Here is a 25,054-nt window from a genome sequence, read left to right as displayed (position 1 = left end):
TGAAAAAAAAAGAAGTAAAAATTGAACAAAATAAGAAACCAGAAATAAATGATTATCACCTGAGGGTTTAGGGCAACCCATAATCATTTACTTTGCAATTATAAACCATCTCTTTTAGTTTTAGCATCAGAACACATCATCTATTTATTATGGGAAAAAACTGCAAAGGCAAAAGAACTAATAATCAAATCAAAATGAAAAAAAAAAAGCATTTCTAGTAAAGGTCAACTCTGGTTCTTGCAATGAGCAAATCTTGATTCATTGCCAGTTGCCACCGTCCACCGTACATGTGGCTGTGTGGTCAGTGGATCTAGACTGCCAATGGATCTTGTGGTGTAATGTCAATCAAAGTCTCCATAAGAAGGCTGGACTGATTCACCTCAATTGATGAATTTTGAGGTATGATTATTTTATCGTATTCAACCTGCAAGCAAAATGGTACCTTAAATAACTTTCAAAAAACCATGTGATATCTTCAGCTTGCAGATAAGTTTAGAGTCCTCAAGCCCCGAGTTCCTACCAGTGTGGACTACAGTGCAGCACTCCAGACCATTGATCAGATGAGTGGACCATGCCCAAACAGTCGCCGAGATTGGATGACACCAGCAAACCATTAAATGCCACTTTCCATCGCCAAAGAAAACAAAAGAAGCTACTGATTTCAGGTTTTTTCATACATTTCTAAACCAAACATAGTTGCAGAAATCCACCATGCACCTGATACATATAAAGTTCTCTAAGCAAAATATAAGTAGAATGGGAAATTGCAGAACAACATTACCAAATTGGTTGCCAATACATGAGGTCTATATAATGCTTGATCGACAATGGTAGAGATGTCGCCCACCTTTCGATAATACAAGCTATTGATCTGGTGGTACTTTCATCATTGGTTATTGATAAAAAATAAAATAAAATAAAATAAAAAAATCACCCTACAACTTTTTTTTTTATACCAGAATTATTAGTGTGATTTGGTAAAACCTGTCAAGCCTATTTGGTGTATTAAATGTGATACAATTGCAAGCTTACCTCTGCCAACAATCACATATGATCTGCACAACCATCGGATCAACCTCACTTCGTATATTGAGGCGTCTATTTTGGAACCCAACAGCTCCAACTACCTGCATTGGGTTCATTCCACTCCACGGCATGCGCAAGGTAGCTAACTCCCACAGTATCACACCGAAGCTGTAGACATCACATCTGCAAGAAGAAAACCGCTTGTATTATTACCAACAGGTATGAGTCTTAAAATGAAATGGAGCTGCTATTATCAATAGTTTCCTAGAGAAATAAAAGCTGCTACTCACTTCTCATTGGATGGTTCATTTCTTAGAACTTCCGGCACCATCCATTCCGGCTGCAGTTCAACAGAGAGCATTTCACTAAAGAACTGATGCAATCATAGAACAGAAACCAAACTGTCCATTCACACATGCAAATATCTAATTTTTGAAGCAATGCATGGAATCAAGGCTCCATGAAATTTGTCAGATCCTGATTGGTCCTCTGGCCTTCAGGGTTTGAGGTGTTCTTAGAAAGGATGATGTAACTGTTGGAATGACCTTCTCAGGATCGTCCAGGTGGGATTGTTCTAATGGAGTATAAGGGAAGGAGCTTGGCAACTTAAAAGGTGCTATTTGATGTTATTTTGCAGTGACAAACATACATTCCAAGCCAAGAGGCTTCCATTGATTTCTGAGGAGATTCAACGAATGGCTTCTTGGCTAGAAATTTTGTTTTCTCAGGAGGAGAATCTAACATGATCGCCAACACATCCATTAAAGTTGTGGCAAGATCTCCTGTAAAAAGAATGTGTTTCCTTTACCTTAAGTTACTCCTCTTATTCAATGAAGTTCAGGAAAAGAAACACTCAAAGTAGTTTCACAAACAATAAGCACTAAAGAAGAAACATTTATTGATGAAAAATAGTAGTTGGAGAAAACCAAACACAAAAATGTCCCTTAGAGACAAGGCCATCCCGATAAACTCTGGATCTTACACCAAAACATAGACAAGGACACAGTATGTGAAGTTAACTAACAGGCTCTAAAATACAAAAATGTTAGAGTCACAAAGGATTACCGTTCCAGCTGTAGATTTTGAAGATAGAAACATGTGGTCCTTCAACCGTGACAAGCCAAAAAGATCTTCTATTAGTCTCTTGTTGAGATCTCATTATCACATGATATCATTTGAATTGTTCCCAGTGAAAACAATAATAGATAATTGGACCTACAAAAGAGTCTACATTAATGGATTGTAATGTCAAAATGTCGCAATGCATCTAAATTAATGGGCTGTAGTGCCTAAATGTGCCAATGCACCTAGGAGCACTATAACTTATAGTGCAAGTGCTATAGGCCAGTGGAGCATTCCTTCTGGACGTAATGAGTACAGTTTCGAAAATGTTATTTTGGTCCTCCATAGTTGATACCTGGATGAATGCAGAAGATCTGTACTCGGTGGATCCAAGAAACACGGAGGTCGGTGGATATACCCCTCATCCATGCATTTTGACAGGTCATTGTAGGGCATGAGCCCAACAATGAAGTAGATCAGTGGAGCGGACGACAGGAAATGGTGGTGCACACTACAGGAAGGGGTGGTGATTGAATGCCCACCACTAAAAAAATTATTGGAGCCCACCAAAGTTTTAGATCAAGATGGTATTTGTGTTTCTTTATGGTAGGCCTTGGGAAGTTTTTAATGGTCCGCGTTCAATCACCACTATTTCCTGTTGTACTGTCTGCCTGAGATTTGAATCTGCTTTATTTTTGGACTCATGCCTTTAAATGAGCTGACAAAATGGATGGACCATGTGGATAAACACACCACAACAGGAAATGAGAGAGAGAGCTATTTTCAAACCTGAAACATCTATGGGTTACAAATTCCAAGACGGTCCTTTTAGTTTTGGAAACACATGAAGAGGAGACTGCAGTTTTTATTTATGTACGTAGGGTAGAGAGGATTTATTTCTAGGCTTGATTTCCTGCAAAAAAAAAAAAAAAAAAAAAACCAAAAACTGCTTCCGTGGATAAACCATATACATTCACCGTGGGCCCAACTGAGTTTACCCAGTACAATAAGAGAGTAACTCAGCACGCAATCCGATTTCCTTGTAAACGGGTTGGATGACAAATAAATATTTTAGTGGACCGTCATGTTTTTAATGGTAGGAATTTAGTTAAGATTGTTTCTTTTGGTGTGGCCCACTCGAGATATAGATCAGCTTTATTTTTTGGATTATATCATAAAATGAGCTTTCAATACGGATGGACGGTGTGGATGTAAGGAAATTACATCAATGTGGGCCCCGCAGTTAGGCATCCGAAACCGCCCCCGCTAAACAGCGCCGTTCCGCACTTACGCAAAAGGGAAAAAATGGAGGGGAAAATAGAACAAAGAAAAAATAAAAAGAAAAACGAATTAAGGGTTAGGGCTTACCTTGCCAGAGGAGAGAGAGGGAAGGAGGCGCTGAGAGAGAGAGAGAGAGAGAGAGAGAGGGAGAGGGAAGGACGCGCCGAGACAGAGACGGGGAAGGAGACGCTGAGAGAGAGAGAGAGAGAGAGAGAGAGAGAGAGAGAGAGAGAGACGCTGAGAGAGGGAGAAGGAGACGTTGGGTCAGAGCAGGCAGGTACACTTTCAATTTAGCTGCGTTTCCACCTCCCTCTCCCAACTTCGAAATGGATAGCCGTTGCTTGTAACAAAGTAACCTGTGACTTGAAAAACACCTAATTCCTCTGTTACATTTCTTGCAATCTTACCTGATAGAAAGTTACGGGTTGAGACTTTGTTACCTGTAACATTTGTCCCCCAAACATAAACTGTAAGAAAGTCACCTGTAACTTTCTTACATTTTACAGAAGTTATAGGCATCCAAACGACCCCTAAAGTACCCTTCACGAAGCCTAAACCCATTCGATCAAAGGCGACCTCAGACGGGCATTTGCGAACACTAGTTCTCTACAGTAACTCGCTCCAGACTCGGAATCTACGGTCAGCTCTCTTATCCTATCTTTTTGTATACATTTTCATTTCCATCTGTTTGACGAAATGCTTGTATGAGTTTTTCGTTGTTGCTTGTAACGAGCCTTCCAATTCCAATATTCAGAGCCTTTTCAAAATGATAAACTCTTCTTGCCTTCTGTAGTTTAGAGGGATCGAGACTATTGCCAATACCAGGCCATGGCAACAGAAATCCACCCTTCGGAAGCAGTAAAAGCCCCAAAGAAACGGAAGTCCAAGCATAAGAACACTGGTAAAGGGAGAAAGAAGAATGGGACGGAATTTCATCAAGAATCCAGAGCGAAGGCTATGAATAGTAGGAAAATGAGAAAATTGTTTCAGAAACGGGCGAAGGAGTACAATTCTGATGATGATGATGATGAGTCGGACCAGGAAGCTGGGGATCTGAAAGCTGGGACAATTGATCGTGGAGAGGAACTTGCTGTTGGGGGTTCTAGCGGAGAAGATGAAGGAGCGAATGGTTTGGATGGTGCTCGAGAGGAAGGAGATGAAGAAGGCAGAGAGGAAGAAAGGGGAGGCTCTGATGATGAGGATGACGGGATTCAGCTAGGGATTGCTAAGTTCACCGAAGGATGCAGGGCTTTCCGAATGGCATTCTCGAAAATCATGAAGAAGAATGTTTCGAAGGATCCACTTGTAAGTACAGAAACTATGTTTGGCTGATTCTTCTGATGTAGCAAAGTACCTCAGTTGAAAATTTGTTGATTTGGATTGGAAGGAATGTTCATGTATGACCTGTTGGACACAAATTTCGTCTGTCCCTCCTCAGGTGTCATGTGTGAAGGATATCGTGCAAAAAATCAGTTCGGCACACTCATCAGGCAGGCTGCATGTGTATGAAAACAATGGATGGTTTTCAATTAAGACCTACGGATGGTCTTATGCAACATGCTTGTGTGGGCCACATGAGGAGTGGACTGGTCTGATTTTTGCACCAGCTGATTCTTCATGTGCCCACCATATGCATGGCTCGGATGCCCTTTATGCATGGCGTGTTGGCGAATGAGCTGTGTCAGTATATGAATGTTCCTCATGGATTCAGACATGACACCTCTGAACTTTCAGCTTTCAGTTTCATTCTGAATTGCATTTTGCCAAAACATACATGTTTCATAGGTTTTGAGTTCTACCATTGTTAGTAAAAAGCTTTAAACTGGAAAATTATGGGGTTGTATCCATTAAAGAAAAATCCATTACGGGTAGTTTGTATGCATGGAACTGGAGTCCATGGAAAGAAAGTTCTAGCAGGGAAAGATTTTCCATGGAACTGGCATCTAGGTTTTAGCAGGAAGAGCCGAAAGGGGCAAAATGTGGAAAAAGGAACCATGGAGGGATGATTTCCGCACCCTTTGAAGCTACCGGACATGAGAACTTTAGCTTTCCACAGAAAGCTCTTTCGTAAATCTTGTCCATTTATCTATTTGATCCGTACATTTACTTACTCCATTCTAACTCCCACTATACAACTCATTGTAGAACAATCATTAATACAAATACTGACATCTTTTTAATTTATTCGAGTGTATTGTCAAATCATAGAGTCCTATTTTTGGGGTTTGCTGAATTTGATATGCTGTAACAACATCAGATTTAGACACTTGTTATGTGTCCGTGAAACATTATTCAGAAAGTGGAAGTTCAGTGAGAAGTTATTCACCTTTGTCTTACCTTGCAGGGTCCTGTTTTGTCCGGTCAAAAGAAGCTCATCGCAGAAAAGCTTGCGGAAGAAGAAGCTGAACGTAAAGTTAAGGCAGAAGCCAAGAAGGAGAAACACTTGGTATTTGTTTCTAGCACATCTCCCTAAGTTCTTCCAAGTGGGTTCTTGAAGCATCTTCTTTATCTGAAATTTCCTTTTTCCTTATTGATTCCAAAGAGGTATTGTGCATTGCTCAAGACGAAGTTACAGTAATTTTGAGGCTTCCTTTCTGGACAAGTGTGGCCCATGGCTTAATGATCCAAACTGTTGATGTGGTGGGCCTCTCCTTGGATGGAGCATGCACAAAAATCCCCCAAAGTGGATCCTAGCCATTGAATATTTGGCCTTTTTCTGGTTAAGTGTTTTCTGTTGCTGTAGTTTCTTTCTTTGAGGCCTATTAGTTGGCCCCTGATTGAAGAGTTAGGATATTGCTGCATGATCCATCTACAGTGGCACCAATCATATCAATGGTTTGGATCACTGACCATGGGTCTCCACTTGTACAAACTGAAATCCTGAATGGTACTTTACATACTTCTAGTGTGAGCATTGTAGAATACCCTGTACTTTAAAAAAAGCATTGAAGAATACCCCCCTTTATTTTTCTGAAGGATGTAGAATACCCCTTTATTAAAACACACATGTTATTTGCACATCAATATGCGTGAATTTATAAGGTGAGAGAGAAAGGACATGCGAAGCCTGCCAATTTCTTGGATGCAAAAGAAAAGTTTCTTGTCAGCGTTGCCACGAAAGGAGGTACACTTTTGTTTTAGTTATTTTGAACCTCAACATTTTCTCGTTTTAATATAGTTTTATGTTTTTCAAATTGATTTCGTGATTCACTTGATTTACCATTGCTGTCCTTCCATGTTCAACGCTGGACTCTCAGTGGTCAAGTTATTTAATGCTGTAAGTTGGTGCATGATGTTTGGTGTTGCCTATTATTTTGAATCTTATTTCCTTTTGCAGTGTTGAAAACTCTAGTGTATATTTGAACTTACTGTGTAAAGAAATGTTGGTTATGATATACAGGTCAATAAGGCACAAAATGCTCAAAAAGGCTTAAATCCTGCAAGGTCTAAAGATGCAAAAGGTAGGCTAAGTGCAATTGCCTTGAAGTATTTAAGCTATTCAGTTTTTGTCATTACCTTTTTTGTAGTTAAGGTTCGGCTTTCATTGGATAATGAAGTTAAAACTAAGATTTCATCATATTTAAATTTGTGAGAACCAGTACTTCAGGAGATTTGTATGTCTTTTAGAACCATGAATATGCAAGAGCTGTGATCTAGACTCTGGACCCTATTTGTTTCTGTAGGACGGTTTGTAAAACTGAAGAATAATGTTTCTACTTTTAATACTCTCTTTTTATTGGTTTGTTTCTAAAGCAACTAGGAAGCTATCATGTGTTCCCAGATGTGGGACAAAAGTAGGCTTCACTTGATCACTCATGTGGGCTCCACATGGGCACACATGAGGGCTGTTTAGTGCTTAAGTAGTGTTTCATGATTCATTACATTTTGTAATATGAGGAAAATGACTAATGTGTCATCATCTCTAGTTATGAGTGAAGTAGTCCGTAAGTGGGGGCATATTAGACAATTCCCTGTACTGGGGCTTTCTTTTGTTTAAGCCTATATGAGGATCTTATTAAGTGTATGAATTGATTATCGCTTGGAATAAAGAATGCTTATTCCCCTGCAACCATCACAGCTCAGACTTATCCTGGCTAATCCCAGGTTGCATCATACTTATCTTTTCAGGTGGGCAGCATCTTTGGCAAAGATTGTCGTTTCTTGCTGGCAAGGTTGTCAAAGTGCGCTTCTAGAGACATGTGGACTGCCAGGGTCCATTGGCCAAGTATCACCATCATCTAAGCCTTATCCCAACTAATTGGGGGTAGGCTGCATGAATCCTTTTCCGACATTCACTCTACCAAGGGCCATAATGTAGGTCATCAAGTCTTTTCTTACTACCTCTGGTCACGTCCTTTCTGGGCCTTCCCCTTGCCCTTTTAGAGCCTTCAACTTGTACGAACTCACTTCTTCTAACAGGCACAATCCTTGGTCTTGTTGCACATGACCAAACCGTCTAAGTCTACTTTCCCTCATCTTGTTACCAATTGGTGCTACTTGTAAGTTAATATATCCTCTTGAAACTCCTTTCTTTCTCAACATCCGCTAGAGTAGCTCTCTTCTTTGGGGACCATATCGTAAGCTTTCTCTAAGTCAATAGATACCATGTGGAGATCATTCCTGCTTTCCCTATATTTTTTTACCAATTGTCTAAGTAGGGAAATAGCTTCAGTGGTAGGAGGCCTCCCTAGCATGAAACCAAACTGATTTTTCTGATACATTCGTCTCATGCCTTAGTCCTTGCTCAATCACTCTTTCCCCACGTTTCATAGTATGGTTCATAAGTTTAATCCCACGATAGTCAGTGTAGCTTTGCATTTCCCCTTTATTCTTATAAATAAGTATCAAGGTATTTTTCCTCCATTTGCCCGTCATTTTCTTTGATCTTACAATCTTGTTGAACAACTTTGTAAACCAAAATAGCCCAATATCTCCAATAACTTCCAAATCTCTATTGGTATGCCATCTAGCCCAAGGGCCTTTTTTGTTTGCATTTTTCTCAAAGCTTCTTTCATGTTAGATATCCTAATGTTATGTAAATATCTATGGACTCCGACATTATTTGAATTTATGTTGCCCTCTATCTCTATACTCTCAAAGTGATTGTCATTTAGCAAGTTCTGAAAATAGCTTCTCCGCCTTTCATTGATCTCATTGTTCTTGACTAGTATTCTCTGGTTGACGCTCTTAACACATCTAACATGATCTAGGTCCTTAATCTCTCTCTCTCTCTCTCTCTCATTTTTCGCAAGTTTGAAGATGTCTTCTCACCCTCTCGTCTCTAATCTATTGTAAAGATCATCATTATCCTTAAGTTGAGCCTCACTACTTTCTTTGCATCCTCTTTTTTTTTTTTTTGGCATCTCTATATTGTTCAAGATTTTCATTATTTCTAGTCCCTTGCCAGCTTCAAAACATGCACGTTTCTCGTTAATAGCTTTTGTACATATTCATTCCACCACTTAGTTTCCTTATATGATTGGCCTATCCCTCTAGATCAAGGTATTCCGTATCGGTAACAATGGCCGTAACGGTCACCACCATTACTGATGTCGATACGGGGGTGTAATGACCGTTATGACCCCCGTAATGGTTGAAAATTTTCTTTTGCCCGAAAAATTTTGAAAAAATATCTAGAAATTCCAGAATAATGTAAATATTTCAAATATGTATTCATTTTTTTGTTTTGAACATGTTTATGATAGTGTAACAGTCTGCTATTTGGTGAGAGTGTTGTATCGGGCTGTCTAGTGAATTTGTGAACATGATTAATATGTATCTAATGTTTACACATCGCAATCAAGCATTAGAACTAGAAAAAATGTATAAATACTACTTTTTCAATCTTTTAAAAAGGTCCTCGGAGTTTCTATTCTCTCAAATCACTTCAATCTATGGTTTTAATCTTAAAAATTATAGTAAGGGTGGTCGAAATCTGTTGTAAAATGATTTAGAAGAGTTTTTGGAATGAGAAAGTGAAAAAAGATAGAAGAATAATGGATTTAAATATGGAAAAAAGTTGTCGTTTTTCAATCGTTGCGGGGGTAACGGTTGTTTTGCCCCGTAACGGCCTTTACGATCACCATAATGGCCGCTACGGTCCCAAAAAGCCAACTGCCCCATTTCACCCCCGTATTGTGTAACGGTGATGGCCGTTACCTATACGTATCGGCCTTTACGGGCGTATTGTAATGGATATGGAACACCTTGCTCTAGATACTCCTAAAACATTTTTTGCCGCTTTCCTAATGCACTTAGCTGTCTCATTCCACATAGCGTTTACTTCTTCTTGGACATTCCATTGATTTCAATTTCCAATTTCTAAGATGTGAAATTTAAGAAGTTAGGATGGCCATGAGATCCTTAGGGGAGGGTTCAAGCCCATGGCTCAGTGGTAGACACATTGTTTTCAACATTGAGGGCTCGGTGCAAGCCCAATTTACCTATATAAAACCGAGATCCTCAGGGTATCTATTGTGTGTAACAAAAAGCTCCGAATAAATCTTACTGGAAATGAATGTACCTTGAATGAGAACTTTCAAGGTGCATTGAGTAAGGTTTTCATTGACATTGCCACTGAGGATAGGAGAACAATGGAAATGGAAGTTGGGCGCAAAATTCACGATGAAGTCTTTCTTTCGGGTTATCTGCCCTTGTGAAGGGGGTCATATCTCCTTCAAGATGCCAGAATGGTTATGTAATGATAATGGTGCTAACTGTTATGCGTTACAGGGCTGACATGGCTGTTGTAGAAAAAATGGCCTGTGATGGAGCCAAAACAGATTTTTTTTTATTTTTTATTTTTTATTTTTTATTTTTTAAGGAAAAAAGGGTTGAAATGGCTGTTACGGCCGTATCGTAATGGTAATGGCAGTGGCTGTTACAGCCACCGGTACCGTTATGGAATACCTTGATCTCCTTGTTTGAAAGTTTTTGGAACCCTTTATCCTGCCAAGAGTTTAAGCTTTTGTGTTGTTGGCAATGACAAACAAAATCGTTACTCTTGACAACCACGGGGAGCGTCAGTGGGCATTCCTTAGCTTTTCCTCTGTTTCGAAAAGACAAGGAGATTGTGGGTCACGTTTGTCCTTGTGGAGTGGTTAGAGCCTTTTGATGCCCACTCGTTTATTCTTTTTGGATTGAGCTGATGATTGGATGGTTGCACACTCCATTTTATAGTCAAGAGGGAGAATCTTTGGAAGATGTATCATGGTATGGCACGTGCAATGCATGTATAGAGAGATGAGTTGGTATCACTAAGTGGGAGGGGGGCAGAGTAGCAAGAGTTATTTGATGCTCCAACAAAGTGTGATGGTTGATACTTGGGCACTTTAAAATTGTACACGTGGCATATATACATTTTTGAAGAGCAGTGGCATATATCAGCTCAATCCAACCATCTAAGTCGTGAGACCCACATTAGATATATTAGTTTCCAAAATTTAGATTGATTTTAACGGTCCTCATCTCTAATTAGGAAGCATTTATTTGTTGAATTTAAACAATTTACTGTTTTCATTTTCCCGTCAATTATCTATCTGCCGACCACCTAGTTAAACAAATCACTGTACATTTATTGTAAAGATCTATATGAATCAAAGCCCATGATTTGTATGTGGGGCTGTCAATGGGCTGGGCCTGCACGTGGGCTTTTGGGTTGGTAGGTATTTGGGCTGGGTTTGGACACATCTCTTAGGCCCAACGGATGAACTTGGGATTAGATATAACAGCCCCCTTAGTTTTGGGCGACCTTTGGGGCCCATCCCAACTCGTGCCTACATATGAACTATTGAAACAATTCCTACCCTAGTTCCCATGTACCCCTACTTTCCTTTTACCTTAAGCCCAACACTAATTCATATAACATCCAAACTCTTCCAGTCTCTCTCTCTCTTTCTCATCCATGGTGTTCCTTCACATGTGTATGGACTGACATTTGGGCCAGGCATGGGCATATAAAGTGACATATAGGCTAGGCATGGGGCAATTCTTTAATTTTTTTTTTTTTTTTTTTTCTAGACATGGTGCTTGGGCTCAAGGTATTAAAAAAAGAAATTTAATATTATGTGTTATGGGGCTGTAAAAGCTGTCATGTACCAAATGGCCCGTAACTGCCATTATGGGGCTGATGCATATATATATTTTTTGATTTTTTAAATGGCTGTAACGGTCATTATGGCCTGTATGGTAATGGTAGTTACGGCGACTGTTATGGTCACCATTACCATTAATGAATACCTTGCTTCGGCTAGGCAAAATGATTTCGTGCTTGGGCAACATGAGGCTTGGCCTGGCCTGGCCAGTTGACAGCTCCATTTGTACGATTTATGTTGAAACAAGAAATATAGGTGTTGTACCTTTGGCACAACAGTAGATGTAGGTGTTGTATCTACAGCACAAGAAACCGGATGAATTTTAATCTGATTGCCAGTTTTTGACTTACTAGATTTGATGCGCCTTTTTTCTCCTTGTAATTGTGTTCTTTTCATTATTTCTAGTTTAGCTAGATTGGTATGCTTTTCTTTTAGTATGATTTTTCATGTAATTTGTTACAAACACACTCTTAATCATGACAGTATTGGGGAAGCGAAGAAAAGAAGCCTTCTTGTCAGAGTTACACAAGACATCTGATTACTCTGTTCCTTTCAATGCTACCAAGGTATGCACACACATGCATGCATTTGTTTTATATAGAATTTAGCCTTAAAACAAAACTTGTGTTTACTTTCTTTTATTGTTGCTAGTATCATTAGTTTTTCCTGATTTTGCATATGAATTAATCCTTATTGTTTTTGTGCATCTATAACCAATATAAAATGCATCATGTCTTTTGACTTGGTTCATCATCATCATCATCATGAAGAAACGGCAAACCATCTATTTATTCACTGTGAGTTTTCCTAGAGGATTTGGCAAAATTCTTTGCGCTGTTGGAATCTCCTTGAGTGGTGATTGCCTCAAAAAGGTTAGGGACCTTGTATCCATGTTGGATGTGGCATTTTGCTCAACTGGGAAGGAAGCAAATGACTATTTGTTGCCTCTCTTTTATCGTAGTTCTTTGGGTGATCTCGTCAGAGGGCAGCAATGTGCAAGTGGACTTTTAATGACAAGTCAGCATATCCGGAGCAGGTGTTTTTTCAAGGCTAGGTGGATGGTTTTGGAGTGGGCTCGAGCAACCAATACATTTAATGGTAGTCTGGTGTAGTTGTTCCAAGGAGGTTGCTGGATTTCTTCTTTTTATTAGCCAAATGATTTCTCATCATCCTCTGTCTGTCTTTTCTTTAATAAAATTTTGAGTTATCCTTCAAAAAGAATATAAAATACATTTCCCAATTTTCTTTCAAAAATTCTTATCTTGAAGTGTGATAGTTGGCCCTAGCATCCAAGATTTGGATGCCAACGCACTCGTCTTCTCACATGAAGGCACCCAAACTTCATTTTTTTCTTTGCTTAGGAAACTGATAATTGCTGTTGGCAACCTTAGAGTGCTATCCAATTTCAGATTGTAATTCTCAAGTCAGTGCTAACCAATCTCCCAATCTACTATATGTTGTTCAATTGTGCAACGAATCAATACAAAAGAATGAAAAGAGATTTCCAGGAGCAACGTATGGAGGAAAGATAGATATTATTTCGAGTCAAAGCAGTAAGCCGAAGGTGGGAGGGTTGGGTATCTAATATCTTAAGATAATGAATTTGGCTTTGTTGGAAAATGTTTATGGCTTGATGGGGAGGAATAGGAAGGGCTTTGAGGAGGGTCATTCTGAAAATTTTGGAATCCAAGAAGGCAGGTGGATTTTACCAAATCTGTGTAGCAATAGGTTGTCTGAGATTTGGAAGTGAATACAAAAGACAACACTCATTCCAATGAAATGAAGATATTCAAAGTGGGTAGTGTGGAAGACTCATGGTACTGAAATGCCTCTTTGCCCAGTATTCCTGTCTTCATAGAATTGTCCTGAGTAAATACTCCTGGGTGAACTGTTCTTTCAGCTGGGTATGCAGATCAGATTGAGTCTAACCATATATATATATATATATATATATCAGAGGTGAGAAATTGAGAGCCTGACAGATTATCTCCAGGTTCTAGGACATCTGGTTCTATCCTTGGGTATTTCTGGGACTAGTGAATCTGGACTCTTGAATTGAATGGATTGTTTTCTGTTATGTCATTCTATGGGCATCCTGAAGGGAGAATCCCAGAGAAAACTGTAACTGTGGGTCTGTGGGAGATCCAGGAACCTCCTAGGGCAGTTAACTTTAGCCGGATGGTGTAAACTAGACCGCCAAGTAGGGAGGTGATCATAACTAATGTCTGAATTATGCTTATCGTTGGTGAATAATCTTTTCCTTCATCCTTCTTGAAATATGGGAGTTGTTTTATTTACATTTGGGGGTGCTGTGGACATCTTGAAATCGACAAGGGAATTCATGGAAGGTGGAGGGGGGCATTTTGTAACTTTTAGGCTGTTTTGTGATCTGTCTGGACGGAACCACCTTTTGGGATAAGGCTTAAGGTGTCAATAAGCTGATTGGGAGAATTCAGGGTCAAATAATCTCATGGGCATTGGCTTGTGAAGAGTTTGTTTTGGTTCACTGGGATGATCTAGAAAGGTGCTGCTACAGATGGCAACCTCCAGACGGTATGCTGAAGCTCAACTGTGTCGGGAGTTTGTTTGGGAATCCATGCTTGGCAGGTGTCAGGGAGGCACTATTATTTGCGTCTTTGCAGGGCCCACATCAGTTCATGCAACTCAATCAATGTGGAAATTAGGTTATTGTGGACAGGTTTAAAGGATTTAAATAGCATCTTATGGGGCTGGTGATCATTGAAGGCAACTCATCTAGGGCCCGTTTGGCCAGGTGGATTGGAAGGGATTGAATGGTATTAGGGTGGATGGCATGGATTTCAAGGTAATGATGGTGTTGTCAGTGGATTGTCTTAAGATCCATGGGATTGCTATATCCCGGGATTGCTATATCGAGTCTGTTTGGCACGCCCGGCCAATCCTGGGATTAAACCTTCCCATCCCTTCCAATCCCTCGAACCAAACACGTCCCAGGCAAATTTGAACGGATTAGGGTGGATTAGATGAGATTTAAAGGTAATGATGGTGTTGTCAGTGGATTGTCTTGAGATCCATGGGATTGCTACATCCCGGGATCAGATCACCCAGTCTGTTTGGCACGCCCGGCCAATCCCAGGATTTAACTTTCAATCCCTTCCAATACCATTCTATCCCTTCCAATTTGCCTGGCCAAACGGGCCCTAATCAGTTTAAATTTGCCTGGGACGTGTTTGGTTCGAGGGATTGGAAGGGATGGGAAGGTTTAATACCGGGATTGGCCGGGCGTACCAAACAGACTTGATATAGCAATCCTGGGATATAGGAATCCCATGGATCTTAAGACAATCCACTAACAACACCATCATTGCCTTGCAATCCATGCCATCCACCCTAATACCATTCAATCCCTTCCAATCTACCCGTCCAAACGGGCCCCTAATGTGATTCGGTGGGTTAGCTAACTAGCGCAAAGATGTGTGAGGTGTGATGGTATGCTGTTCCAATTTTCTTGTTTAAAGAGGATGGAATTGTATAGGGGATTCCTCAGCAAGGAAGGTGTTTCTACAAGTGCTTTGACCTTCTCAAACTCCTTTCCAATGTTGTAGTCTTTTCCTTTTGAAGTTTCTTAACATTCAAAGTAAATACATAATAAAATGATAAAAACATATCTAAGAGTTCTCTGTATTTGATCTTGTCTAAGCCATCTATGTTCCAAGAGTGGATGGTCTTACTATTGAACATGAGGAAATTGTTTATTTTCTGTTTGTGTCAAGCTTTGAATTGTGAAATGCCATGCTGGTCCAGATGAACTGTTACAAGTCAGCACCCTCAACTGTTGTATTGGCACTTGGGACAACTTCAGTTTCTTTTGATTGTGAAGGTAGGAGGTCTGGTTCCAATTATCCCCACGAAGACCAGGCCATTTTTTTTTTCTTAAAATTGTGTTGGATGGTCATAATAAAAAATCTATCTTTGGTGATAAACAGAATCAATTGAAGATATGCATGATTCAAAATTCCGCTGTTTCTCTTGTTGTAAACTATCTTATGGGTGATTTGTCCTCCTTTTGGTGAGGTTGGGTGGTAGGCATGTTTCTTCTGTATCTTCCACCCATCCCCTTGGTATATCATTTTTATTTTCACTCAAAAAAAATAAAATAAAAAAATAAATCTAACTATGAACTGCAGGCATGGCTTCTTGGTTTCTTCAAACCAATTAGCTTGGTATTATTGGAAAGCCTAAAGATATAACCATACTTATTTTGGAGATGGACCTTCTGATTGGTGCAGGGAAAAAATGTCAACATCTTTTAGGTGAACTTGATTTGCCTTTGACATCGATCATTTCCATTCACAGTTGTGGGTTTGTGCAGGGTATTAAAGCTGCACGACCAGAGAATAACGATGAGCCAGGGTGGGCTCCTTTGCGTGACAATTACATGCTTACGGATGCCAAGTTGAAGGACTGGGATAAAATGACTGTAAGTGCTAAACATTTGTTCTTTGGAGCAGTTTTTATTATCTATTTTTTAATCGTTATCCAGGCATGGCTTTTGAGACAGTCTGTTGATATGCATATCTAATTCTTTTTCTTATGTGCATCTAGGATCCTGCTGAGTCTATTGTTCCAGATGAAATGCCTCTAACTGATAGTTCCTCTGATGATGAATAAAGCATGAAGAAAATAATCAGGTAAAAGAAGACTTCTCATGAATGTCTAGGTGCTTTAAAAACTTGAAAATTTGTTCCTTTCTTGCAAGTCAATGCCGTTGTTTCCATGCTTGTTCTTGCTGAGGTGGCCAGGTGGCTTCTATCTGTATTTTCTCTTTTTATTTTTCAGTTTTGTGATGTGGGAAATTTGAGAAATGCTATTATGACAGTGCCGTCCTCTTACAAGTGGTCAACATTTATGGTCATCCGAACCGTTGATTTGGTTGGCGACCAGTGATAGTCCCAAATCCCAGCGATTGGAAAGCTCTGACCACCCGTTCTTGCATGATTTGTGAATTGGATGTGAAATATTGCTCATTTTTTGAGTAACTGTCCCATTTTCATGCAATGATTGAATGGCCACCACAGTCAAATAACTTTGCCTTCTGGGACATGGCCCATGGCATGGTGGGTGATCAAATCAACAGTCCTAATCACCCTTTGTCAGTGCCACATGTACAATACATATTTTTCAGTGTGCTATGGAACTATGCGATGCATGCATGTCACAGTAGCATTCCAGGGAAGTATCCATCGCAGTTAAGATTTATTTATTATTTTAAAATTTAATTTAATTTAATTTAATTTAATTTATTATTATTATTATTTTTCGAGAATGGAAACCCGTCAATCTGGAGATTCTTTATTCTCTACTAAAAGATAAATAACCATAACAATTTTTAACGCCCGGAGGAAATTGGGTTTTCTTATTTCGCAGGTACAAACAAGAATTCATCTTGTCCTTTTGTGTCTGCGTGGACTATGGTTATCAACCTGTAAGATCACATCCAATTTTGCCTTGAAATGTGAGTACTATGCTTCAAATGAAGTGCATAAGCTGGTCCTTTGTCGGTAATAAGAAAGGAATTAGGATACTTGTATGACAACCCCATTGAGTTATTGATAGCAATGGGAGCCCCAGATTTTTCTTGGTTTTTGTTTACTTGAAAACAGGTAAGAACCCTTTTTCTGTATATTAATAGCATTTATTAGTACTCTTATAGAAACAATGTCAAGATCGATCTCTAGAAATTTAGCTTCTTTCATCTGCGTAGATTATCAGTGACTTGCTTTTCATATTCAACATCTGAACCGACCATCAGGCAGGTTGTACCTTGGATTGGTCATATCCCAAAAGTCACATTGATTGAGAATTGTAACTCCCAGATTTCAGGGGTTGTCTAGTTAAAAATGGAACTATTAAATTTGTTTTACTCTTTTCTATTAGTGGGACTTCAATTCGGGCATGGGGGATGGAGAACTGTTGTGCACATTATCTCCCACCATTTAAAGAAGGTGGGAATCTGTAAGCATTTCAAATTATGAATTTCAAAAGTCCATTAATGTGTGTTAACATTCCTGCTGGCGTTGTTGGACGGATTCCTTGTAATCATCTATTTTCTTCCAAAGTCCAATATATACTAGGGTACTATTGTTGAAAATTGGTGTGATTTTTTAAAGTATGGCCCATGAAGTAGATAACATACCTGATTAATGGCTTGGATCTAGTACAAGTTTGCTGCATTTTTGAAAAGCAGCAAACTTCAACCCACATGAAGTTATTGGCAATTCTATTGTTTCTGGAGCATCCAAGTGCTGAATGCTGAATATGCTAGCTAGTAATCAGGCACTCGATGTGAATCCATACCTGTGGCACACATGTTCCACATCCAAACTAGTCTCCCGAACTGTGGTTACCCGCCCGTCCCAAACTGTTTACTTATCAGGCCCCACACACCATATACCAAAATGACGCCAGTCAAGTGATCCTAGCCACTCTGATTGTAGGGAATTCTGTCCGTTGAATCCTCCAACCAGTGACTTTGATTTCTGATCACGAATCCGGGTTAAGGGCCCAACAGATCAGAGTTCATGCAATATTGAATGCTTGAGAAGGAAGTATTGATGGCTAGAAAAGCTTTGATACTCTCTCCAGACACAGATGCGCGCACACACGGTTTTGATAGAATGTGGGCCTGCATCACAGCTACCAGGCCGGGTTGATTCCCATCTCTGGTTGTACGTGTATTATTCGATCCGGGCCAATTATTAGGTAAAGAACAATGTCAAGATGACGTGTGCCAGAATAGGCTAGTCTAGGCATCAAATGAACCCGCATGCATTTTGAATTTGCTACTTTGGAATATAAATGCTATTCCGGAATTGGTTCTCATGGGAACTTTGTGAAAACTTTTGACATGTGATCGAACGCAAAATCTAGACAGTCCACTGATGAGTCACCTCATGAAACATCCTAGGCTAACTTTTAGCTTGCTTAAAAAATCTGGTGGGTCAAAGCGAAGTAAAAATCTCAAGCCCTTTATTTGCCTCTTCACTTTGCTATAACTCATCCTATTTTTAGATAAGGCGAAAAAGTTATTCTCAAGGGTTTCATGAGGTGACTCATTTAGTGGACTTTCCAGATTATGTGCCTATCATGCATTAAAGTTCCCACGGAGTTCCCATGAGTACCGATTATGAGAGAGCATATGTGTGTACTAGAGAGAGATGCTCACACGCAAGTAGTTGGACGTCCAATGTTATTTGTGGTACTGGAGCACTTGTCTTCATTTTTTTGGCATTTGGTTTGAGAGGCAAATGTCACTACCAGAAAATTGGTTGCCGGTAAAGGCCCAGATAAGGTAAGTGCCGGAAAAGGTGCTGTTGGTCAAGGCTTTGCTGGTCGTCAGTGACTTTTACAGGCGGTTGTGCTGGACGCCTCTATAGGTAATATTTACCGGCAGCTTTTACACCTTTTACTGGTACTTTTATAAGCGCAGTTGGTAAAGGTTTGTTGAAGTGCTAGCATATGTGCAAGCCACTTATTATATTTGATTGAAACCTACATTTAATATATATATATATATATATATATATATATATATATATATAAAAGTTAAAAGATAATATTATATAAATTCCATTGTCAATTTTGTTGCCACACACGTATCAATGTTGTCTCAATTGTTAACTCCTGAAATTGCACTTGCAGAAAATATGATGGAAGGCAGTTGCCGGCCATGCAACCTTTTGTCTATTCATAAATTGTAAAAGTCAAGCCTAGCAATTCTTGTAATTCAAGCTTAATCATAACCTGTAATGGTCGTAAAATGGGCCTGTAATGAGGATTTGTGGGTTCTTCAAAGGAAAGATCCATTAAACCTGAGTTCGGTCATAGCCCATTCATTAGCCAACCTTAAAAAAGAATATTAAAATAATATTTACAATAAAAAATTGAATGGTTCTAAATACATAAAAAAGAAAAGAAATCCATTGATTCAGCTCCCATTCATCCTTGCCTAAATCTTGCAAAACAAGACAAAAAAAATAAATTAATTACATCCCAAATGATGAATTGCACATGTGCAGCATGTTGGGGATTGGGCTGTGGAATCATACAAAGCTGGATCTAGGATAACAATCTAAGAGCACCAAACAAATACAAGAGAACACAAAGATTTAACGTGGAAAACCGTTTTGAAAAAAAATCATGGCACAAAGCGATAGAAATCCACTATGAAAGCATAAATTACAAAGAGAAAGGACTTACCCGATTTGAACAACCTCAAATCTTACCCTTTGCTGAAACCCTAGAGCCATTTCTAGAAACCCTTTGGAATACTTTAAGAATCTTTAACATGTTTTAGAATGGCCCTAGGAACTCCTATTTATAGATTAGGAAACCCTACTTTCGCACCAACTTGGAATAATTCGGAAATCGCCTCATATTTACGCAGTTCGTGCACAATTTGCGTAACCTCCGACTTGTTGAACTAGAGCTCGGGCTAGTCGAAGGACACTTCAACTAATCGAACCTGTCCTTCGACTGGTTGAATTTCTTGGAAGTTCCAAAATACATTGTTGTTGGACTTTCACCCGAACTTTCTCGGGCTAGTCGAATTTCCTCAGATTTAAGACATCTGTTAACAACAATCTCCACCATGTCTTAAACATTCAAATGTATAGCTTCTTGACCTCTTCTCTTATTTTTGTATCACATCATAGCTTCAATCAATGCGTTTTGTGCACACTCCGTCTTCCTTTATGCCATCGCCAAGTCTAGAGAAGTTGCACAAAACTTGAACTTCTCCGTAAGAATGACCTTGGTGAGCATGTCTGCCGGATTCACGCTCGTCTGAGGACTAAGCTTCGATATCCAACTAATTGCTCCACTCGCCAGTACAAACAAGTAATCTGAAGTCGACTTTCTAAAATCCACACTGCCTGCGTAGTCTGAATCCACATACCTTACCAACTTTGCTCATGTTTTCTTAAAAGTTAAGACGTAGTCTTCTGTACCTTGAATGTATCGAAGTAACCATCTCATCGCCTCCCAATGTTGCTTGTCGGGGTATTTGCTCACAACACTGATTGCCTGTAAAATAACCGGTCTAATATAGACCATAGCATGCACCGCCGATCACATTTGAATAAGGCTCATGAGACATATCCTGCTTTTCCTTATCTGTTTTGGGACATTGTCATGAGGAAAGCTTAAAGTGAGCCGCATAGGGAATGCTCACCGGCTTCGTCTAGTCCATCGCATAATTAATCAATACCTACTCAAGGTATTCTGCCTGAGATAACTAAAGTCTACTCCTCTTTCAGTTTCTATGAATACCAATGCCGAGAACCATCTTTATAGCCCTTAGATTCTTCATCTCGAATGTCCCTGATAACCAAGTCTTTAGTACGTTGATTTAAGACATATCATGACTGACGATTAACATATCATCAACATACTGTTGAGGGTCAAATATTGCATATTATCCCTCATTTATATCTTGATTTTATGAACTTGATAATGCTTAATGTTCTATTTTACTCATGCTTGTGTTGTAAGGTGGATTTAAGAGATTGGATTGTAAAGGGTGCTAAAAGCATGAATTTGATGCTTAAGAATCACCAAGGCAAGAGATGGATCTTAGGAGACTAAGATTGAAGAATTCACATGCCAGAGATCCAAGAAAACTAAGCAATGAATGAAGAGAATCAAAGATTTGAAGTAAAGAAAAGGAATCCTGAAATTGTCCTGAAAAAGCATATTCTGAAACTCCAGGTCACTCTGTGAAATTGTGCAGAGCGAAGTCTATTTTGGAAAATTGTGCAGAGCGAAGTCTATTTTAGCAAACTGTGTAAATTTGAGGTGGTTTTTAGAGTTTTCCAACTAGGTGCGAAAGTTAGAGTTCTACAATTATAAATACGACTCCCTAGGATGTTCCTAGACATCTTCTACAGTTTAAGGAGTAGAGCAAAAGGGTGGAGAAACCATCGCCAAAAGTTTTTCTTTTTCTTCCTTAGTTGTTTTCATGTTTTTTTTAAAGACACTTTGGTCCAATCATATTTATAGTTGACTAAACCTCTTAGCTAAGGCTAAGAGGTGAAGCTTGTAGCGTGATGAGATGTTTCTCTTGCTTTGATTCATGTTGATGTTTGAACTTTCTTTGATTCTAATTTGGTATTTAAGGAATACTTTCAGTTTTTAATGGTTTATTGTGACTCAAATTACAGTAGATCTGCAATAGCTTTGAATATCTTATTTTCCTGATTTTGAGATTATGGGATTGGTAAATCCTGTTGTTGGCTATCGTCCCATAGGCATAGTTTGGTGATGGAATTCCTTCCAATTATCACAATTCTCCTCCATTGATAATTGGGTCAAGGAAAGTTCATATTTGATCTTAATTGTTATATCTTCTAATTGGATAGGATAAGACTCTAATTGCAATTGTGGTACTTGAATAAAGTAAGAGGGCTCCCTAATCACTGCAAATGGATCCTTGGTGCTCTAGTTCACTTTTGATATTTGATAAATCCTTCACAATTACTCTCTTTTATTTCATATTTAGACTTAGATTTTTTTCTAGTTTTAGTTCTAGTTCTTTTCAGAATATGTACAAGTTTAGTCCCCGTGGATTCGACCTCGTTCTCACGAGTTATTACTACATCGTTATCCTACACTTGGGGTTGTGAACACATACAATACTAGGATGATGAACTTGCCATCCCTCGTTATCTTGTAATAGACACAATGATGGTATTCATTCCTAGAAAATTTCTGACTCAACATGAAAGAATCAAATTTCATATACCACTGCCTAGGCGACATGTCATACAATGACCTCCTGCAAACCTTTGTTCTCTGCCCCTTTAGCTTCATAGCCCTCTGGTTGCTTCATGTAGATCGTCTCTTCCAATTTTTCATGAAGAAGTGTAGTCTCCATATCCATCTGTTCTAGCTTGAGATCGTATTGAGCAACCAACACCAATACGAATCTAATATACACCTACTATACCGCCGGCGCGAATATCTCTGAGAAGTCGATCCATTCTCTCTGAGTATAACCCTTCGCTACCAGTGTTGCTTTGTATCTATGCTGTATCCTTTTGAAGATTCATTCGCATCCAATCGCTTTCCTGCCCACTGGAAGTTCCACCAGCTCCCCTGTGTCGATCTAGTATAACGAGTCCATCACATCATCCATAATTATATGCCACTTCTCAGCACCAGGCTTACTTAGAGCCATCTAAATAGTAGATGAATCTCCCGTCTTTAACGAGAGTATATGTGATATTGGAGTCATCCATGTACCTTATCGATAACCTGCAATTATGTGGTGTGATTCTTCTCATAGGTGGTTGCTCCACTTGCTCTCTATCTTTGTTCACGCATCTCAGCCTTTATGCTTTGCCCACTCATGTGGCCATGCCCATCATGCCACACACGTGTGAGGTGGAATCCGCTATAGCCACTGCAGCTCCACCTGTTGAAGTGCTCCTAATCAACCTATAAATGTTACTGAGTCGTTGCACTTTCATGATTACAAGTGCCCCCTTGGATAATTTAAGGGCACCATCAAAACCGATGAACTTGCATCTTATTGCCTCAAGTGCACCGAAAGAAACCAGACTCTTCTTCATGTTAGGAACGCACTTGGCGTTAGTTAAGGTACGCTCCATCCCATCAAACATCTTGATGCGCACCATACTAACAGCCACAACATTATAAGCAATGTCATTGCCCATAAACACTGTCCACCATCGCGCTCTCTATAACTGGTGAACCAACTCCGATGAGGAGTCATGTGAAAAGATGCCCCTGTGTCTAGAATCCACTCGTCCATACGATGATCGTATAAGTATCCGATCATAAACGTAGACAAAACATCAACTTTACATCCACTCGTACATATATCAGACGTGGCAACGTTGGCCTCCCTAGATGAAGTTTTAGAGTCTTCTCTTTTCGATTTAGGTTTTGTACAATCCCTCTTCATGTGTCTAGTCATCCCACAATTTCAACACTTTAACTTGCCTTTGCCTTTGCCCTTGCCCATGGACTTAGATCTTGACCTTGAAGATGCTGTACTTTACTCAGAATTTCTGTCTCTTGTAAATAGTGCATCAGAAGATGTCCTTATGCCACCATTTATCTTTCTTATGGCTTTCACTTGAAGGGCTGAGATAACGATGTTCACACTTAAGGATTTATTTGCTGTGCACAATGAGTCCTTGAATGACTCATATGATGTCGGTAGAGTATTCAACAATATACATGCCCGATCTTTAACTTTGATCACTTCCTCCATATCCAACAATTTGCAAATCGATTTATTAAAATTACTGATGTGGGCCTCCACATCTCCACCTTCTACCAATCCGAAGGTGAACAACTGTAGCTTCAAGTATAGGTGATTCTCAGTGAATTTTTTAACATAAATATCCTCTAGCTTCGCCCATAAACTAGCTGTGGTTTTCTCCCTCAAGACATTGTAGAGAACCTCATCCGTGAGACACAAACGGATCGAGCATAAAGCCTTCTCATTAAGAGTATTCAAATTATCATTAGTTATAGTCGGCTTTCGCTCCTCAAGAGCACCATCCTTACCTTGCTTGGTTAAGGAATTGATCATCTTGATCTTTCATAAGTCAAAGTTATTTTTCCCTGAGTACTTCTCAATATCATACCTAGTGCTTTCTATTGATGCTAATCCTGCAAATTTAAATTTGTGTCCCAATGATTTCTCTGATACCACTTGTTTGGGATTGGGCTACGGAATCATACAGAGATGAATCTAGGATAGCAATCCAAGAGCACCAAGCAAACACAAGAGAACATAAAAATTTAACGTGGAAAACCCATTCGGGAAAAAACTACGGCACAAAGTAACAAAAATCCACTATGAAAGCATAAATTACAAAGAGAATGGACTTACCCGATTCGAACAACTTCGAATCTCACCCTTTGCGACACTCTTTGAAATTCTAGAACCCCTTTTAGAAATCCTTTGGAATATTTTAGGAAGCCTTAACATGTTTTACAATGACTCTAGGAACTCCTATTTATATTAGGAAATCCTACTTTTGCATCGACTTGGAATAATCCGGAAATTGCCTCAAATTTGCACAGTCCACGCACAATCTGCGTAACTTCTGACTAGTTGAAACAGAGTTTGGGCTAGTCGAAGGACACTTCGACTGGTCAAATTTCTCGGAAGTTCCAAAATACATTGTTACTGGACTTTCACCCGAACTTTCTTAGACTAGTCGAATTTCCTCAGATTTAAGACATCTGTTAATAACATAGCATACACTCGTGTGACATCTAAATAGGCAAAACACACCAGGAGACAACATGATCACCTGCTTGAAAATAGTGCTGGTTCCAGAGCCTGGAAGTCCAAGTAGTAGGTTCCTTAAATGGCCCAATTCGTGATACCGCTACAATACAGGTAACCAAGAAATCCATGTATGCAGCCATTGAGCCAGTTAACTTATATTAATACGATTGTATCCTGATCCAAAAAAGAAAATAAAAGAGAATGATAACAACAACCGACGTCCTGCGGAGGACAAAAGAGCGTGTGCCAACCATAGAAGCAACCTATATGCACAGTTCCTGCT

General features: G+C 39.4%; 2 protein-coding genes across 5 annotated transcripts; one reads left to right on the top strand and one right to left on the bottom strand.

The window, feature by feature from the left end:
* Positions 1–1,012: 1,012 nt before the first annotated feature.
* Positions 1,013–2,146, bottom strand: LOC131232990 (serine/threonine-protein kinase EDR1-like). The gene is made up of 3 exons (XM_058229535.1): positions 2,092–2,146; positions 1,317–1,366; positions 1,013–1,209 (listed from the first exon to the last, which is right to left on the bottom strand). Exons 1-3 carry the CDS (start codon positions 2,122–2,124, stop codon positions 1,029–1,031), a joined length of 264 nt encoding a protein of 87 aa, XP_058085518.1. The 5' UTR covers positions 2,125–2,146; the 3' UTR covers positions 1,013–1,028.
* A 1,276-nt stretch (positions 2,147–3,422) lies between these two features.
* Positions 3,423–17,364, top strand: LOC131232557 (uncharacterized). Of its 4 annotated transcripts, none has more exons than XM_058228869.1 (10): positions 3,423–4,008; positions 4,195–4,674; positions 5,714–5,815; positions 6,412–6,493; positions 6,627–6,646; positions 6,770–6,830; positions 11,946–12,028; positions 15,814–15,921; positions 16,047–16,132; positions 16,869–17,364. In XM_058228869.1, exons 2-9 carry the CDS (start codon positions 4,198–4,200, stop codon positions 16,110–16,112), a joined length of 999 nt encoding a protein of 332 aa, XP_058084852.1. In that variant the 5' UTR covers positions 3,423–4,008; positions 4,195–4,197; the 3' UTR covers positions 16,113–16,132; positions 16,869–17,364. The 4 variants fall into 4 exon arrangements, with proteins under 4 accessions (XP_058084852.1, XP_058084851.1, XP_058084850.1 ...); XM_058228868.1 differs by having other exon boundaries at positions 3,424–3,980; positions 4,163–4,674; XM_058228867.1 differs by having other exon boundaries at positions 3,424–4,008; positions 4,168–4,674.
* The last annotated feature ends 7,690 nt before the right edge of the window (positions 17,365–25,054 follow it).

Source organism: Magnolia sinica, chromosome 18, assembly GCF_029962835.1.
Source record: "Magnolia sinica isolate HGM2019 chromosome 18, MsV1, whole genome shotgun sequence".
In the NCBI taxonomy this organism is placed as follows: domain Eukaryota; kingdom Viridiplantae; phylum Streptophyta; class Magnoliopsida; order Magnoliales; family Magnoliaceae; genus Magnolia; species Magnolia sinica.
The sequence above is the reverse complement of the archived record's forward strand: the minus strand, read 5'-3'. Positions and strand labels throughout refer to the sequence as shown.